Source organism: Colobus angolensis, unplaced genomic scaffold (assembly GCF_000951035.1).
Source record: "Colobus angolensis palliatus isolate OR3802 unplaced genomic scaffold, Cang.pa_1.0 Scaffold11, whole genome shotgun sequence".
Taxonomy (NCBI): Eukaryota; Metazoa; Chordata; class Mammalia; order Primates; family Cercopithecidae; genus Colobus; species Colobus angolensis.
The window spans coordinates 17,835,740-17,856,617 of NW_012112030.1; the positions used below are offsets into that span (position 1 = coordinate 17,835,740).

General features: G+C 34.0%; 1 protein-coding gene across 1 annotated transcript in view; it reads right to left on the minus strand.

Annotated features, from left to right (window-relative positions):
• ABCC9 (ATP-binding cassette, sub-family C (CFTR/MRP), member 9) overlaps positions 1 to 20,878 on the minus strand; it is a 144,882-nt gene that overhangs the window by 112,585 nt on the left and 11,419 nt on the right. The window contains exons 6-11 of the mRNA XM_011955729.1: positions 17,749 to 17,870; positions 7,588 to 7,754; positions 6,322 to 6,564; positions 3,645 to 3,839; positions 1,577 to 1,729; positions 910 to 1,065 (exon numbers count right to left, since the gene is read on the minus strand). Coding sequence (XP_011811119.1) covers positions 910 to 1,065; positions 1,577 to 1,729; positions 3,645 to 3,839; positions 6,322 to 6,564; positions 7,588 to 7,754; positions 17,749 to 17,870 — 1,036 coding nt within the window. The remainder of the gene's footprint in view (positions 1 to 909; positions 1,066 to 1,576; positions 1,730 to 3,644; positions 3,840 to 6,321; positions 6,565 to 7,587; positions 7,755 to 17,748; positions 17,871 to 20,878) is intronic.

Below are 20,878 nucleotides of genomic sequence, written 5' to 3' on the forward strand. Positions count from 1 at the left end.
CGGCTCACTGCAATCTCCGCCTCCCAGGTTCAAGCGATTCTCCTGCCTCAGCCTCCCGAGTAGCTGAGATTATAGGCATATGCCACCACATCCAGCTAATTTTTTGTATTTTTAGTAGAGACTTGGTTTCTCCATATTGCTTAGGCTGGTCTCGAACTCCCAAACTTAGGTGATCCTCCCACCTTGGCCTCCCAAAGCGCTGGGATTACAGGCGCGAGCCACTGCACCCGGCCTAAAAACTAAGTATATTTCTTTTGCCATTTTTAGCCAATTAGGGGAAGAAGAAAACATATGTCTTTAACTAAAATGTTATTTTACATAGGAAATAGCTAAATAGCACTCCAGTTTGTCACTGTTCCTACCATTTTATACAGTTTGTCATTCTGCAATATACTAACTATTGAAACTATGGGATTGATTAAAGCAATTGCTCTCGTTTAGAAATGCTATGAGAGAGCTTGCCAAAATAAAAGGGGTCAAACCATGGCTCTGTGACTTACATGAATCGAGGCGATAATACTAACAACTAACAATTACCTTTTCCCAGGAAATGCTGAGCACTCGCTAGATGCTATAGACCTATTAACCTATTTAACCTTGACAATTCCCACAACTGTACGAGAAAGATACTGTTATTATTCTCATTTACAGTTAAGAAAACTAGGGCTTTGAGGAGTTAAGCCCTTGTGTAAATGAGGGGCAGGGCAGATATTTGAACCCAAGCAGTATAATTTCTAATTTCTCTTTCTTAACCTATGCTATAACATTTCTGAGTCTCAGCTTCCTTTTCTATAAAAGAGTGTAATATTTGCACATTCAAAAACTAGCCACCTTTTATGGAGCTAAATACGTTGCTGTTCTTTTTATTTCCTCTGCAAACAAAAATCATGCTGATATTGATCTACCTACCTGAACAGGCATAGCCCATAGATTGGGACACAGGAACAAAAACCACATGAGTTGATTAGTTTCAATGGCAACTAAGTTGTTGATCTGTCCCAGAGTCATCTCCCCCATGGATAAGTTAGACGTAGAGAGCCTAAGGATTTTATTATAAATCATGGCCTACCAAAAAAACAAAAAAAAAAGAGCACATAAAGCTCTACATTTAAAACTGACACTATGATTATTTTCATTGAAAATAAATAACAAACATTTAATTTTTTTTGAAAAAAAAAGAAAAGAAAAATTCTATAAGGTCATCTTCTTCAATCAACCACTACAGTTATTTCTATTTCAGTATACTTATTTCAACAAAATACAGACTTATTTTTTTCTAGTGATATAGTAAAAATATGCATTAAACTTTAAGCATAAGCTCTAGAACAAACAGAAAAAGGTAAGTAATTGTAAGATTTCAAAAAATTTTTCTTCACATTATTTTAAAGTTATTTTTAATTCAACAGGTTTATTAATTAGCTCTGTTTCTTTCATTAAGTAGATCATAGAAACGTTGTTGTTGTAATACCAAAATGAAAATGGAATGAAGAAAGAAAACTGAAGCTATTATTATTCTTATCACTGAATGGTATATAGCATTCTTAGGAAGCAAATACTATTCACAGCCTTTACATACCAGCAGAGCTCCACGGAGGTTAATGCCAGTCTCTATGGTTACATAGTAGGAAGCCTGCAAAAATGTCCTTTGCAGAATAAGAGCCAAGAAGAGAAGAACTGCTAGAACATAAGCGTTTTCAAGAAATTCCTTTGATGAAAGGGTTTCTGAAATCTTGTCCCAAAAGAAAAAAATGTGACAAATTAAAACTCGTCTTTTCATAGACCAGGTGTACAGTTTGCATTTACTACAAGATGCATAATATTTAAATATAAAAATTCAATGTATGTATAATACAGCAGTGAAATACAATGCAAACCAGTGAAATACAATACAAATCCATAAAATCCCTGATTAATGAGTGACAGAAATGCCTAATTGAAGAAAAAAAGGTAAAATGTATTTAAAAAAATTAGAATGCATTTCCTGCAAAGGTATACCCAACTTTAGTAAAATGGTAAGCAGTAAATAAAAAGGCAAGTTAGTTTACACTCTAATTTGGAAGTAGAAGCTACAAAATTGATAGCTGGTCAGCAAGACCAATGGAACAAATATACAATTTTGGTAGCCTTATTAGTTTAAAATAATTCTACTCAGTTGCCTTTTTCTGATTTTCAGATATCTTAATTTATACTAATAAAATAAATAGCAAATTGTAAAATAGGTAATTTGTCTATATCACCCATACAACACTACCAGTAACAAAACATGACTTGCAAAATTTTGTTTTAGTAGGAATATGACTGAATTCAGCCTAAGGATATCCAAAATTGATTTTTGTTTGTAACAATAGCATATGGTAACTTGTTTGTTAGAAAAGAAGGAAAGATAACATTTAAGTAAGTACATTATATCAGTTTGGACAGTCTTTATTTTCTATGATTTAGACCTAGTAGAATTTTACTTCTGTTCCCTTCCTCTTTTTTCGTGGGAATAGATACAAATGTACAAGTCCTATTCCTTCTCAGCAAAACATCTGACTGATATGTGCAAGGGAGAAGGATAATGGATAAACTCTGTGGAATTTAGATATCTGTATGTAATTAGGCTAGTAGAGACAAAACATCACCAAAGTGTATTAGTGGTGAAAATATCTGGTTCATTTCAATTATAATTGAACACTAATGTGTGCAAGGATCTGGGCTAAGCATTGTGAACACAAATATGAATGGCTTACCGTAATTGTTTCATAAGCTTACAACCTAGGTAGATAAGCATATCTCTAAGTAATAGGCTTCAGTAAGTGCCAACATAAAGAAGAGTGTGTTAAGGGACTGTCAATGGGGGTCAAATTCCAATTAGGACGATCAGAAAAGGCCTCACTGAAGAGGCAACATTTAATGTCAGTTCTCATATTGCATAACATTTTAATAGGTGATGGAAAGATGGCAGGAAATCACATTGAGAGAATAGAAAAGGAAAATAGATTCGTCTGGTGATAGTTTCTATCTGTGGAACTACGAAAATCAATACTTAGAAAGAAACTAGGAAGTTCACAATGCAGTCTTTATTAAAAATAGAAAATAAAAATTATATATTTATGATAGTAAACACATAGTATTTTATACTATTAGCCCCAATATAATAACATAATATCTAATAAAATATCACAATGTGACTTGCCCTGATCATTGTGAAACAGGGTGGTGGTTTTTATTATATAAGAAAAGAGAAATGTACAATATTACAAACCACATTTCTAGTGTTATTGGTCATAGGCTTCTAAAGAAGTGACTCAGCCGGCTCTCATGTAAAAAAATTCTTTAAAGGATTGCTATAAAAATTAAATAAAACAATCAATGTGCAATTTCTACACAAAATTTCTGGCACACAGTAAATGCTTGCTAAATGTTTACAGGCTCTGAATCTGAGAAATAATTTTGTTTGGCAGATTCATTCAATGAATAAATACATAAACACGTGATTTTTTTCTAAAAGGAAAATTACTATTTTCTTTCCTTTAAAAAGCATTCAATTCTCTGAAAAAAAGAGCCTATTTGAACAACTCATAAAACTGCGTTAATAAAAAGTGACAATCACAATGAAATCCATCAATAATATGTTTCCTTGAAAAGCACCAGGAACTTACTCCAGTTGTGTTGTTTGTCCTATTCTGGGTTTCATTCACACGCTGAACTATTCCAGAAATACAAAGAGGTCCAGCAAAACCCAGTAAGTCAGCCAGATAGCGGAATGTGCTACTAAGTAGAATTGGTCGCCCAAAAGCTCTGTACATTGCAAGCCATATAGATGGAGTCCGATTTGGATGATCCGCAACTTTTTTCTGGAAAAAAAAAACCAAAAAACAGATGTAACAAAATAAAACTGCTTAGAGCAGTCACTAATCTCAAGTATGGAAATTCCTTCTTATACTTCAAAAACATTTTAAGGGTTTAAAAATTGATGTTAATGTGTGCCTTTCAACACAGCATGCATAATTCTGTATCCTTGCCTTCTGTGCAAATAGTAGCTACTGAATGCATTTTAATAAAATAGAGAGAAAGAGAAGTAAACAAGACAGTTTTTCTAAGACTCTGTATTATTTTAGTTATCAAAGGATGACACAGGATCCTTAAAGCCTAATTCATTTTCACTTTTCTTTGATTTGGTAAATGTATATTTGTCATGAAAATTGCCAAATAACATTACATAGCAAGCAAAAGAGTAAAAAGCACAAAGATCAAGGTTACAGGCAGACTGGTCAAGATTTCTGGAGTTACTAGATTACCACAGGTTTGCCTATCTGATGATTGCAAACTAAACAAAACAGATTATCCCAATTTCAAGTTGTTTCTTCTCCATGGTATTTCTTATCTCCCTGAATGGTAGTTAATACTTTAAAAAATTATGGTAGACTTGTGTTTCCTAGGTATTCCTCAAAGAAATACAAAATGAAGAACAGTATTTATACTTAAGTCAACTCGGCTTCACACAACTACAGTTGTTTGTTGTAAATACAATTTTAAGACCTGAGCAATCATCATAATTAAAACTTAGGGAGGAGGTAGATAAAGTTTTTTCACTGTGACGAGGAAGTCAACTCATTGGAGTAGAGTTCAATTTCGTTCCCAATGCAACCCCCTGTTAAAATAAATGATTTGTTTTCCAAAGTTTATGTAGACATTAACACACCAAGTTCAAGCTAATCTCTCTTGTAAAGAGAACTCAGGAAAATTAAGCTATGCTTAGGCAAGACTGCAAACATCTTTACTTTAGCAGTTTTAAAAATTTTATGCAATACTTTTCCCAGAGGTAAAACCAGAGAAATGACTCAGATTCATTTGTTGTAACCTTTTCCTGCCATTTAATCTCATAACACGTATTTCTGACACAAAACGGAGATTATTTTCATCATTTACCATAAATGCTTTGTTGATCTTGATTGAGAACAGCCAAAAACTCGTGAGCTGTTTTACCATACTCTATTTCCTTCCAGTGTGGTTGAGAATCCTAATATTTTAAATGGCAGTGATATTTGCAGATGATTGCAATAGAAAACACACCTACCACTGTGGGTAGCATGCGTGACTATTTAGAATGATAAAAGACAAAATGAAAACACCCAAAGACTCTCATCTTTAAATGTGTTAAAACAACAATGAATACTTAGGAAAAGTGCCAGAGGAAGCCGATTTTGGCAGTCGTATAGGACGATACGTGGAAGAGGCAGACAATGTCCTTTTATTTAATTTAGTCTCCCATTTGGAACTAGAGAAGCTACATTTTAGTCAGTAATTAACATAAGGCTTTAAATTTCTTAAAACTGATTATGAGTTGGTATCTATTTGACCTCTTTATATAACAAACTTATGCTTGTGAAAAGACAATAACAAAAATTTCATGAGTTATTCATATTATATGGTAATGGATTAGTTGTACATGATCATTGAACTTAATACTTACTTTCCACTTGGTGACTTGTCCCAGAGAAAAGATAGTACTCACTCTATCCTTCCTCATGTATTAATTGAGCAAGTAATAAAAGTATGCTTCATTGGCTCTTCCAGTCTTCCAGCCCCAATTAACATGATTCAAAAGTACAGAGGAAAACAGATGGAGGAAATCTGCTTTTCCTTTACCATAGATATGATTTAAGCTTTGTGTCATTTTATTTTTTATTTTTTATTTTATTTTATTTATTTATTTATTTTAGACAGAATTTCACTCTTGTTGCCCAGGCTGGAGTGCAGTGGTGCGATCTCGGCTTGCCACAACTTCCACCTCCCGGGTTCAAGCAATTCTCCTGCCTCAGCCTCCCAAGTAGCTGGAATTACAGGCATGCGCCACCATGCCCGGCTAATTTTTGTATTTTTAGTAGAGATGGGGTTTCTCCATGTTGGTCAGGCTGGTCTCGAACTCCTGAGCTCAGGTGATCCACCCACCTCGGCCTCCTAAAGTGTTGGGATTACAGGCGTGAGCCATTGCGCCTGGCCTAAACTTTGTGTCTTTATATATATATGTGCGTGTATATATATGTGGGTATATATGTGTGTATATATGTGTGTGTGTGTATGTATGTATGTGGATATATGTATGTATATATGTGTATATATGTATATATGTGTATACATGTATATGTGTGTGTATGTGTGTGTGTGTGTGTGTGTGTATATATATATTTTTTTTTTTGAGATGGAGTCTTGCTCTGTCACCCAGGCTGGACTGCAGTGGCCCAATCTCGGCTCACTGCAAGCTCTGCCTCCTGGGTTCACGCCAATAGGACCATTCTCTGTAATTAAGCACATAGAAGACAGATGCTAAATTACCTTTTGTTCTTCATATGCATCTTTCAGGCAAACATAATTTGTTACTGCTCTCATTGCTATTGGCAATTTTCCAATTGCCTTCAGATCAATAGGCTTTTTATGAGCAGTTATAATAAGTGTGTTCATCCACCAGTATGTTGCTTTTGACAGCAAATTCACAAATGGTTGAAGAAATCTCACTCCCAGATCCTGGAGGTCTTCAGGAGGCTTTACTTTCTGAGGATTCATGAAGAATACGTATCTCTGTGGCAAGAAAAATTCCACAGTTTAACAATTAGTCCAATTATTTTCCACATATTAAAAGTAAAATTTCAACCTTTTCTACATTTTCATTTGACCAAAATTTATATTTTAAAGCCTCCTTCCATCCCTTTCTGAAATATTCTTTGAGATACTTCCTTCTGTTGTGACTAGATTAACTAGTTAATGCCAGAATTTTGCATGTAATCCTCTTGGGGTCAATTCTGAAAGATCAGTTAACCTTTTAAAAGATAGTTTTTACTAAGAGTCAATGTTTCATGATATCCTATGACAGGGTCAACCAAATGAAGGTTTTCACATTGTTTAGATATTAAAATGTGTTAACACCATTATTGAGTCTCTTGATCTATGGTTTCCTGATGTTAACTGACTACTCTCCACATTCATTGCAGCATATATCTTTCTACTCACTAATCAAGTTCAAAGTTCTCTGATAAAAAATGAGTACTGGAAAATCTATCTCTAGTATCTCACACAACATAACTGACAGTATTAAGTGGTGAAAAGTATAATCGATTTGCAATTACAAACCAGGTATGGGTCTTGACCATATTGCTTTGGATATATAACCAAAGCTATCTCTACATAGCTATCTCTACATCAGTGAAATGGGCAAACTGGATTACACTGTTTTCTTTTCAGTTTTAAATTTCTGAGAATGCAATATTTTGCTTAACCCAGGGGTGCTTTGAGACCAATCATGGATGATTGAACTTTCTCCTCAAAACAATTTCTTCTGTAATATAAACTGAGCATAATATCTGACACATAGCAGGCATTGGATCAATCAAGATTTGTGAATGAATAAATAGTTTCTAGGGTCACACTGAGATTTCTGAAACATTGATGGCCTGAATTTAGTGATTAGCTCAACTTTATTTTTATATTACATAAATCAAATACATGTCTTCATCCTTGTAAATACTAATGATTTCTGGCTAACTGTAATCTTTTATCTTGGGGTCTTGAATCCAAATAACTAAACAAAAGCCATTAGCTGCATACCCTGACTCGAATGACGTTGATCTCCACAGCCATCAAGAGCCCATTCAAGATGACCATCATGCCTGTGATGCAGAAACGCAGGTTTGATATGTCCAAACCAGACTGACAGTACTTAACCAATTTTATTGTTTTGGTAATAAAAGCCATTACCCAATACAGGAATAGGGCTGAAAAGAAAAAGACAAAAAGAGAAAGATGCAATCTTTTCTTAAACTTCACTAGCATTTGAATGTAATTATGACGCTTTTAAATAACAAAGGCAATTTTATGTACGATATTTCCACATGGTTTTACTTGGTAAGAAAACAACACATATGATTTAGTGTACTTCTGGAGTTTTGAACTGAAGGAGTAATAAGTTCAAAATGTTGAGTGCTTCCACCCTGACCATACACAATAGATGGGAGGATGTAAAGAGATATATAATAGGATAAACTAGATTCTTCAAAATGTACCTGTAAGTCTATAAATTTTAAAAAGCAGCTGTATCTTCTGGTCTTGTTTTCAAAGAGCCTTAATTAAATGAATAATTCACAAGTTGGTATCTGTGTAACCGACTTCACAGGTGTGTTGCAAACCCAAGGATATGTTTCATGATATTACCCTGGAATTATCATGGAATTCATGTATCTAAGTAATTGAGTTTATGCCTTACAGATTCTTATTCAAGTAGTAAGTGACTTTTCTTAGTCAAATGGTTTAAAACACCACGCCCATTCACATAGCACAAAGAACAATGATCCTATAGAGCAAACTGAGAGGTCAAGTACTCGGATCAGAAAAGTGAGGATTACACTGCCACAGAACTACAACCAACATTTTGCAGCTGATATGAGATAGAAGCAGAGACTTTCCTAGAAATATTTGGGCAAGGATACAATCTACTTTGCACTTTGAATAAATGTCAGTACAAATGAATATGGTCTAAGAAAGAAGAAATCTAAGACACATGTAAGACAATCCAGCTTGGACAACATTTATCAGAACCAGAAAAGTTAAGTGATCACTTCATTAGTGAAAAATACTGAACATTGGCATATGAACTCGATGTATATCTTCTTTTAGCTTAAATGTAGAGTCAGAATGGATTCACTAAAAAAAAAAGACCAAATTATGTGCCATTTAAAGAGATTCACCTTAAATATTAGAAAGAGTAGATTAAAAATAAGTAGATGGGAAAGATATACAATTAAAGCAATTAAGCATAAGAAACTTGGAGTGGTTATATTAATATAAAACAAAGCCAACTTCAAGACAATTATTATCGGAAATAAAAAAGACTTTTAATAATAATAAAAGGGTCCAGATTTTAGAAAGATACACTTAAAAATAGGCATATGACCAATGAAGATTTGGAAGATGTGTTAGAACACTATAAAACACACCTCATACTATTTGATATTTATAAAACTATTTGAGATTTGGTACTCTAAAAATACTTCTAACATCTTCAGATTGTACCTTCTTATTAACTGAATATGATACTGGTATAAATTATATGTTTAGTCAGAAAACAAAGAGAAATGAATTTGAAATAACAGAAATCATATTGAGTATATTTTCTGACCACAATAAAATCAAATTTAAAAAATCAAGAACAGTCAGACTATTGATTTTCTATTGCTACTTAACAAACTATAACAAACTGAGCAGCTTAAAACTGCACACATTTATTATCTCACAGTTTCTAGGATTCAGGACTTTGAGTCAGGGTCAATTGGGTTCTCTATTCCAGGCTCTCATGAGGCTGGGTTCTCTGCTCCAGGTTCTCACCAGGTTCTAGGTATTGACTGGGTCTGCTGGCTCAATAAAGACTCTACTGATTTGAGACCTTCCTCCATGCCATACGCTATTGGTTAGAACCCAGGCACAGGTCCTACTCACACTTGAGGCAACAGAGTCATGAAGGGCAGGAACATCAGGCACAGAGATAAGGAAGTAACCTTTGATCTTTTCATGCAGTAAGATATCTAAAAGTTTCTAAATATTTGGAAATTAAACAACACATTACTAATAATCCACATGTTAAAGAAGAAATCACTAAAGAAGTCAGATAATATTAAAATACATTAACTACAAAAAAAGTACTACATATTTCAAGAAGTACAACTAAAATAAGACTCAGAGGAAAATTTATAGCTTTACATATTCATTTTACAATATAAGGTTTGAAAGTGCATATTGACCTTAGAAGTTCAGGAAAGAAAAAAAGGACCAAAAAAAGATGAAAACAATAGAGATGAATAGAAAGCAATAAAATAGAAAAATGAACAATTGATAAAATGAACAAACTCAATGCCATTCTTTGAAAAGACTAATACAATTGATAAGTCCCTAGCTAGACAGTTCAAGAAAAGAAGAACACAAAAACCAATACTAGGAATGAAAGAGGCACTATCCCTACATACCCTACATACATTAAAAGGAGAATCAGGAAATATCATGAATAACATTGTGACAATGTATCCAAAAACTTACATGAAATGGAAAATTACTTAAAAATGTATCTTATGAAAACTAACATAAAAAGAAGTAGATACTCTGAAAAGTCTATATAGTCACTAAGGAAATTAGACAACATATTTACTAAATTATAATAAAATTTAGACCTAAAATTTTACTAGATATAAAAAAGTATTAGATATAACACTTTGTCTAATACAGAAATAATTTTATAATTTTAAATCCTCCCTTAGTCCAAAACCCAGGTCCAGACGACTTCACTAGTGATTTCTATTCAACATTTAAGAAAGAGATAAAATTAACCTTATAAAAAGTCTTTCAAAAAAATAGAAAACACTTTCCAACTCGTTTTATGAAGGCAGTTTAATGCAGCATGTATAAGCCTGAAAAAAGGAATTACAAGAAAATAACAGATGAATATTCTTCATTGCATAGATGTAAAAAGCTTTAACAAATAAAATATAGTGATACCAAGCTGGTATAATATATTATGACTATGTGTGGTTCTTCTCAGAAATGCATTGCTACTTTATTTGAAAAATAGATCAATGCAATTTAACACACTAACAGAAATACAATTTTCCTAATGGATATAGAAAAAAAACTTTAATGAAATTCAACACCCATTCAAGACTTTAATCACACCCTGAGTAAACTTTAAATAAAAGAAAACTTACTAGGCAAATAAAGGTCCGCTATGAAAAACCTATAACTAACATTACAATTAATTATGAAAGACTGACCATTTTACCCTAAAATCAGGAACCAGACAGGATTTCAGTCTTATGTCTATTTGGCATTTTACTGGACATCTTAGCTACAGCAATATGACAAGAAAAAAAAAGAAAAAAGAAAAAAGAAGGCATAAAGAAGGTTGAAAAAAAATAGGTGTCTCTATTTGCAGATAGCATGTTTGTTTACACAGAAAATTTTAGGAAATGTACAAAGCAATAACTAAAAGTAATAAGTGAATTTCTAAGACTGCAAGATACAAAGTCAATATAGAAAATCATTTTATCTTATTTTATTCTTTATTTGTAGGTATATATTTATGGGTTGCATGAAATGTTTTGATACAGGTATGCAATGAGTAATAATCACATCAATATGGCATTGATCATCTCAAGCATTTATCCTTTCTGTTAAAAATAATCCAACTGTACCCATTTAGTTCTTTTTAAATGTACAACTAAATTATTATTGACTGTAGTCACCCTGTTGTGCTATCAAATACTAGGTCTTATTCATTCTTCCTAATTTTTGTCTCCATTAAACATCCCCATTGGCCCCTCCCAGCACCCCACTACCCTTCCAAGTCTCTGGTATCCATCTTTCTACTCTCTGTCCCCATGAGTTCAATTGTTTTGATTTTTTGCTCCCACAAATAAGTGAAAATATGAGACGTCTGTCTTTCTGTGCCTGTCTTATTTCACTTAAACAATGACCTCAAGTTCCATCCATGTGGTTACAAATGACAGAATCTTATTCTTATTTTATGGCTAAATAGTACTCCATTGTGGTATATGTATCACAGTTTCTTTATTCATTCGTCTGTTTATGGACACTTAGGTTGCTTCAAAATCTTAGCTATTGTGAACAGTGTTGCAATAAACATGGGAGTGCGGATATCTATTCAATATACTGATTTCCTTTCTTTTGGGTATGTACCTAGGAGTGGGGTTGCTGAATTTTATGGTGGCGCAACTTTTTGTTTTTTAAGGAACCTCCAAACTGTTCTTCATAGTGGTTGTACTAATTTACGTTTTCACCAATAGTGTACAAGGATTTTCTTTTCTCCAAGGAAAATCCTGGCAAAGATTTTCATTCTTGCCAGCGTTACTTATTGCCTGACTTTTGTATACAAGCCATTTTAACTGGAGTGAGATGATATTTCACTGTGGAAATGAAATTGTAGGAAAGTCCTGGAGAGTTTCCTAATATTTTCTTGTAGTAGTTTCATAGTTTGAGGTTTTAGATTTAAGTCTTTAATCTATTTTGATTTTGGTTTTGTACGTGGTGAGAGACAAGGGTCTAGTTTTGTTCTTCTGCATATGGATATCCAGTTTTTCCAGAACCATTTACTGAAGCGACTGTCCTTTCTCCAGTGTATGTTCTTAGCGTTTTTTCAAAAATAACTTCACGATAGATGTATGGATTTATCTCTGGATTCTATATTCTCTTCCATTTGTCTATGTGTCTGTTTTTATGCCAGTACGATGCCATTTTGATTACTACTTCTCTGTAGTATGAAATCAGGTAATGTGATTCCTCCATTTTTGTACTATTTGCTTAGGATAGCTTTGACTATTCTAGGTCTTTTGTGGCTGCCTACAAATTTTAGAATTGTTTTTTCTATTTCTGTGAAAAATGTCGTTGGTATTTTGACAGGGAATGCATTAAATCTGTAGATTGCTTTGAGTAGTAAGGGCATTTTAACAGTGCCATTTGTATGTCTTCTTTTGACAAATGTCTATTCAGATCTTTTGCCCCTTTTTTGTTGGATTATTAGTTTTTTTCCTATAGAGTTATTTGCATCCTATAGAGTTGTTTTACCCAATATTTAATTGCATTTCACATAAAGGAAGGAACAATTGAAAAATGAAATATGAAATAAATTTCACATGCAATAAAAGAAGGAAAACAAAGAAAAATACTTAAAATAAAGTTAACAAAACATGAAAGACCTCTACACTGAAAACTACAAAACATTGCAAAGGGAAACAAAAGACCTAAATAAATGAAGAATGCATTGTGAAACCCAATAGTGTGAAGATGCCAATTATCTCCCAAATTGTTTTATGAATTCGATGCAATCCCCATAATGGTCCCATAATGCTTTTTTTTTTTTTTTTTGGAGAAATTGTAAACCTGATTCTAAACTGTATATAGAAACCCAACAGAACTAGAATAGCCAAAGCAAACTTCGGAGAAAAACAAAGAAAATGCTGTGTGACTTATAATTTATGACTTCAAGAACTCCAAAGCAAGAGAAAACGTTAGTGGCATAAAAATTTATGAATACATCAAAGAAACAGTAAATAGAGCCAACATATATTAAACAGTCATTTGATTTAATTTTTTTTACAGAAGTGCCAATGCAATCTTGTGAGAAACGGAAAGTCTATCCCACAAATGGTGCTAGAACACATTGACAATCACTTGGAAAAAAAAAAAGAAGAATTTTGACACCTACCTTACACCATACACACAATTAATTTAAAATGAATCATAGTCCTAGAAATAAAAATGGGAACCATAAAACATCTAAAAGCAAACAGGAGAATAGGAGGAAAACATATTTAGAGGCAAGACAAAGATGTTTTAAGACACAGAAAGTAGTAACTAAGGACTAGAAGAAATGATAAATTATACTATATCAAAGTTAAAAATCTTCTGCTCATTAAAAGACCCTATTAAATAAATGAATATGTATGCCACAGACTAGAAGGAAAACACTCTCAAAACATGTAACTGATGACTTACTAATATCTAGTATGTGCAAAATATTCCTACAACTCAATAATAAAAGTGCAACCCAACGAAACATGGGCAAAAGATATGAATAGCCACATCCCAAAGATAAAAAATGGCCAATAAAATGGTCAAAAAGTGTTCAACATAATTAGCCATCAGATAAATGCAAATTAAAACCACAATGTGTTACCAGTAAACACCCACTAGCATGACTAAATTAGAAAGACCAAGATCACCAAATGATGAACATGTGGAACTGGAACTCCTACACCTTGTTAGTGAGTATAAAAAACAATACAACCATTTTGGGAAAAGATGTCAGTTTCTTAAAATATGAACATTTACTCACTTATCCTATGACCCACAGATTTCACTCTTAGGTATTTACCTAAGAGAAACAAATGTATATAGCCACAAAATGCTCATTAAGAATGTTGATAGCACCTTTTATTCTCATGATGGCTAAAACCTGGAAATAGTACAGATGTCTATTAACAAGGGATTGAAAAACTATGATATAGTTATACAATGAAATAAAGCAATTATAAGAACAAAATATTGATCTATGCTACATCACTGATGAGCATCAAAAAATCATGCTTAGAAAAAGAAGCCTTACTTAAAAGTCTATACTGTGTCATTCAATTTATATGAAGTTCTAGAACAGGCAAACCTAATCCATGGTGGGGGTAAAAATCAGAACAGATATTGCCTCTGTAAAGGTGAAATTGAGTATAAGAAAATTTGCATGGATGATAGTTATGTCATGATAGGGTTATATAGGTACATGCATTTAGCAAATTAAGATCGCTGTGTTTCATGTATATGAATTTTGTCTCACAAAAAGATATGCATGAAGCGTTCAGAGGTAAAGTATACTAATGTCTACAACTTACCTTAGAATGCATCAAAACTAAGATGCAGAGAGGTATGAATAGAAGGATGAAAAGATGTAGATATGTGATAAAACAAAGAGAACAAATGTAATTTGAAGAATTCAGGTGTTGGGTAAGTGGGAATTCACATGATTCTTTCAACTTTCTGTACATTTGGTGATTTTCATAATGAAATGTTGAGACAAAATTACTAGCTTTGTGGTCTTAAAATCAGAAACTTTCCTGGGTTCAAATTTTTCTCTGTTAAAATAACAAGAAATATTATACTTTATCTCCGTGTCCTTCCAGCAATATGATCAAATTGTGCTGTCTTGCACCTACATAACAATAATAGGCCTCTTCCGATTGCATTTCCTTCAAAACGTTATTAGTACCTAAATTCCTTTCTAGTAATAACATTTTTTATTACCATCTACTTTTCAAAAATGTATATTTAGCTTATTAAATTATCAATTTTATATATTTTTTGCAGCTACCTGTTGGAAATTTCTTTCTTCTTTTTTTTTTTTTTTTTGGCATTTTTAGACCTCTGCAATAGCGTCTGTCTCCCATTTTGTATAAAAGACCTTTCTATTAAGATAATTCAAAATTTGACAGCCTTTTAAATTAATATGTAACCCTCTGTACCTTTTTTATTAGATTGCCTTTAACAATCGTATAATGTCACACAACATAGAATAATCAGTATTTTTCATGCATCCATTTTCAATTTTAGTGTACTCAGGATGAATGAATAAAATACTGTGTGTGTGTTTTCATTATTTCTTCTCCTAATTTCTGTATCATTCGTCAACATCATTTTCATTATACAACAATCAAATAAAATCAGAAACAGTAAGCATCATTCACACAAACACATAATTCAAACTACAATTTCAGGAGGTTCATAGCCCATCTATGATCCTTGTTCCATATCTTTATCTCTTTAAGAAAGAAAGTATACTCCAAGGAATATAGCTACGGGTCAGAGTATTGAACATAACTAATATAGATGAGTTACATAATTTTGACCCAAGGCAGAAATAAAATTAGGAATATTTTAGATAGCCTTTGATTTCCAGAGAACAAGGAGGCAAGAGAGGTGAATAAAACAATTGCAGTCACAATGCAGGTGTGAAAGGCTATGATTTAAAGGCAGCTGCTCCTCAGGACAGCATACTCTTCATTAAGCTATGACACATAGTCTGCTCTAGGAAAGTGTAGCATTCCCACAGCATCAGTGAAAGGCTTGAACCTTGGGAAAATGTCCTTGGACTCCAAGCCAGAGGCAGAAACACCTGGAACTAGAGGAGATGACTGGTTCACAGGGCAGCATGGTGCAGCAGCTCCTCACAGGAGCTCTGATTCTTTTTTTTTTTTTTTAGAATAATTGTATTTTATTATTTTATTTTAAAATAAATAGTTTATTTTTCTTTAGAATATTGACATTGTTTAATCTTTCTCAATGTTCACTCATACGTAGAATGAGGAGATTGGATTAAATATGTGCTTATCTAACTAGTGACAGAAATAATACTGTTTTAATGAGTACTTTATAAAAATTGTGAGGTCAGACCACTCTGTGAATGGTTGCATGTAATATAGGATTTTGGCACATATAGGTTCATGAAAGTCCTTCAGTAGAAAAACCTGCTGTTTATCTGTTTCGCAAATTTACTTATGTCTGCTCACTTATATATATATTTTTGGATAACACATATGACATTATTATCTGGGGACATATATACCTTGAGGGCTAAACTTTGGGAAATAATGAACCATAATTTTTCTAGTTCTAAAACTTTTATAATGATTTAAGGATTTACAAGGTTCAATAATTAGTCTATTATACACAGAAACATATTCAACAGGACAGAATCATTAAATCCAGCCTACTATGATAAATCTGAGAATTACATCAAGAAAATAATATAGACTTTGACAAATAAATCAAATTTTCCAAAATTAACTAGCACTAACAGGTCAAGAAATCAAGAAGCCACACTTGGAACAATCAGGTCACATTGACTGGAAGCTTCATATGCAAATGTAAAAACAAGACAACCCATGATTAAATGAAAGTAAATTTCTCTATTATATATTCTTTTTTTTTTTTTTTTGAGACGGAATCTCGCTCTGTTGCCCAGGCTGGAGCGCGTTCATTTTGGCCCACTTACATGATTATGGTTACCCCTTAAGAAAAATAACTAGAAATAGAATAGACGGACCAAATGCACATTTACAATTTTGGTATTTAGAACCAGAAATGACAAGTAAAAATCACCACATTTTAATCTTAGAAGACTTCAAAAAAAATAAAAAGAACTGGCCACTCTTAACTTTCATGAATAAATAAAACAGCCACTCTTTTAAAATTAATGTTTGAAACCAAAACATGAAAAATAGGAGTACATAATTAGAAATAGTTATTCTGTGTAATTCTATGTAAAGCAATGTCTTAATAGAAAACAATGAGAGAACAAATGATCAAATTGAGGTGTTTTTATTGTAGCAAGTCTTGCCAATTAAACTAACCAAACTTTTTAATTTAAATGTCTAACTACAATTAAATTAATTGATTTTCCAACACAATTGTCTGACAGTTTGATGAGTTATTATAGAATGTTGAACTAAATTGAGTGATTGTAAATCTCTTATATAGAGGACCTGTGAACTAGTACTAATTTAATCCCTTCTATGCAGTTCTCCTTTCCTCTCATTTCTTCTTAGAATATATAGAGTAATTTGGCCGGGCGCGGTGGCTTAAGCCTGTAATCTCAGCACTTTGGGAGGTCCAGACAGGCGGATCACGCGGTCAGGAGATCGAGACCATCCTGGCTAACACGGTGAAACCCCGTCTCTACTAAAAAATACAAAAAACTAGCCGGGTGAGGTGGCGGGTGCCAGTAGTCCCAGTTACTCGGGAGGCTGAGGCAGGAGAATGGTGTGAACCCGGGAGGCGGAGCTTGCAGTGAGCTGAGATCCGGCCACTGCACACCACATTCCAGCCTGAGCTCTGATTCTTAAAATACAACTTCTGCAAGCCAGAAGGCCAGCACATTCCCTCCACTTTCTTCCCCCGCTACATACAGACACACCACAGAGAGTGTTCATTGCAGAAGAAATGACCTGGGGGTATGGCATTTTCACAGCCTAGAGCAACTCAGCTTATCTTCAACCCCACGTTTACTGGGCAGCTACAGGAGAATTAATCACTGTGATTTTCCCATACTTTCTATTCCCCACACACTCTGATAGTATTTACTCTGAGGAAAAAGAAAAACAATGCTTTAGGCGAAAAAAAACAAATAGCTCTTTAACGAGAAACAACAAAAGTGATCATACTTACCTAAAAGTAATTTAGGAAAATTTGATGTTTCGATATTATGATAATATACTATTGATGTTGTAGTGGCAACGAATCCCATCACAGCCGGCATAAAGAGGTGGAGGTGCCTTGATTCCCGTCGCCTACAAAGAACAGTACAAAGTCAATGCCTAAAGCTGATGGTTCCAGGTAACTTCCCATTTTTTCTCAACTTTTTCATAAGAACTCTCTCTTAGCAATAAGATGTTTAAAATACAGAATGCAATAGTAGTTTCCAAGATAATACATAAAGGAAGAATATATTGAAAGACATAGTTCTGCAGAAAGGATTTATCTTAACATGAAGGGCCGAGTAAACAGCCAAACTATACCTTAAAAAGCTTACAACAAAAGCAAGTATATACCTACTCCTATACTGTAGGGCAGAGCTGCTGAAATAATTTAACAACTAAAGCAAGTGAAAACAGTTAACTCAATCCGAACTCCAATGTGTGTGAAAAGTGTGTGTGTTCCTTTGACAGCACTCCCAACTTGATAGTCTTCAGTGATTTCTCCATTCTCATTAATTCACTCAATGCATCTGTGATTGCTGGTCCAGATACTGTATTAGGTTCTTGGATGCAACAATGAAGAAAACAAGATGTAACATCTGTAGTCAAAGAAAAAATCTAGTATATTGAGGATACCGATAGCAAATAGGAAATTACAACACAGCTGAAGGGACAGTGTGAAAACACAGAGTGCACGTCTGGGACAGAGAAAGCTTTGAGAAGGAAGTGACTTCCAAACTGACACTCAGAATGAGGAATGGCTACTCAGAGGAAGAAGAGAGGAAGACAGTTCCAGGCAGAGGGGCCAGTGTGTTCAAGGGTATTGCAAGCAATTCAGCATGACTGCAAGGAGAATAGACTTCACTCTGAAGGCAACAGAGATCACCAGGCGAACCGGCGGTTCTAGACCAGATGAGTATAGTGGACAGCCCTCGACTCCACTGGCATTAATAATGCCACAGAGTGAAACATTTTGCTTTTCTCAAATTACTTGAAGATATTAGTACATAAATGGTATAGAGAAGAGAGTGACTATATCACTTTCTCTGGGGGAAAGGAGAACACCGAGAAGGTCATTCCAGGAGAGGCATGGTTGACAATGGGAACTGAAATAGGAAAAAGAACCGACTGGTCAGGAAAGGGTCATTTTAAAAAAGGAACAGAATGGGCAAGTACACAGAAGCATGAAACAATTCAACATGTTCAAAATTCCAAGTAGTTTAATATTCTTGAAACGGAACGTTTAAGATAGAATGCATCATGGAAGGCTTTGTATGCCATGGTAAGAGGCTGGCATCTCAACCCATGGAAAACTGAAACACTTGAATAGGTAAGTGGTATAATCAGATTTGTTTTAAATGGATAGCTCTAGCAATCATGTGGATAAGAAAGTTGGTTGGTAATACCTGAGTTTGTAGCAGAGGGAGTGAAATGGAAGGAAGAAAAGCAGTTAGGAAGCTGTGGGAATAAAGTTGTGTGACAGATGATAAAGGTTTGACTTCAGCTTTGGCAGCAGTAACATGGAGGAAATGATACATTTGGAAAAAGATTGATTGTTAAAATGGGCAGGAGTTTACCAGCATTAGGGTATGAGGGTGATGGCAGTAGAGAAGTAGAAGATAATTTCTAGGGTGTCTGTGTGGATAGCTGTATGACCAAATAAGATTTTAAGAGGATGAGCAGATTGGAAAGAGGAACTAATAAGTTTCACTAGACATTTATGGATTGTGAAGGTGTCTAATAAGGAGGAAAATGGAATTGTAAGTGTCTGTAGAGATTTGGAACATGATCAGTGATATAATTTGGAATCATTAATATAGACATGGTAATAAAAATGTGAGAGTAGTAGGGTAGCACTTAAAAACCACCTACCATCTCCTGTAAATAGATCAAAATAATCAGAGGAAAAAATAGATAACAATTTTGTCAGCACAGAAATTAGGAAATGCTTCTAATATTCTCTGACTATTGAATCAAAGAAAGAATCCAGCTGAACGTGGTGGCTTACACCTGTAATCCCCGCACGTAGCGAGGCTGAGGCGGGCGATCACTTGAGGCCAGGAGTTTGAGACCAACCTGGGCAACATGGTAAAACTCTTATCTCTCTTAAACATACAAAAATTAGCCGTGTGTGGTGCCGCATGCCTGTGACCCCAGCTACTAGGGGGGCTGAGGCAGGAGGATTGCTTGGACACGGGAGGCAGACTTGGCAGTGAACCGAGATCACATGGCTGCACTCCAGCCTGGGCAACAGAGCAAGACTCTGTTTCAAAAAAAGAAGAAAGGAGAGGAGAGGAGAAGGGAGGGGAGGGGAGGGAGGGAGGGAAGGAGGGAGGAAGGAAGGAAGGAAGGAAGGAAGGAAGGAAGGAAGGAGAAAAGAAAAGAAGAAAAGAAGAAAAGAGAAGAGAAGAGGGAGGGAGGAAGGAAACCAAAATTCACTTACTAATATTATTTAGGAAATTTTAAAGTGAGAACACTCCCTATCCAATCCTGTAAAATGTGGTCACAACCATACTCATAAGAAAGTTTATAACCTTAAACAGGTTCAATAAGAAATAATTATAATAAATAATTTAAAAAGTCAACTTAAGATTTTAGAAAAAGAATGACAAACCATTATTAAGGGAAACAATAACAAAGAATTAATAAAGATAACAGCAGCTATAATAAAGTTTTGTACTTATTGTGGTACACCTTTATTAGGGATTTAACATGTCTTTTAACCATGCTAGTATTTTTATAAGATTGCTGTTATTTTGTTAGTTTCTGTTTACAAAGCTGCATAGGTTTTGAATGGTACTCCAATGCTATTTTTTTCCCTTCAGCTATGTTCTTTTCAGAGTATGAGTTGCAGACCTCGATAGTTTAGTAGGAGCACATATGTCCCATTACAGCAGAAAATCTTTAGTCAGAATGTTGGAAAGAAATTTTTTAAGTATTATATTGTAAAGGTCAAAGAAATCACTTCAAAAGAGAGAAAATGATAAAAATAAAAACCTAATAAAAACACAGTAATGAAGATTTCAATACACTGCTTTTAGAATTTGACAGATTAAATAGTACAAAAACAAGCAACATACAGAACTTCGGTAATACAATCA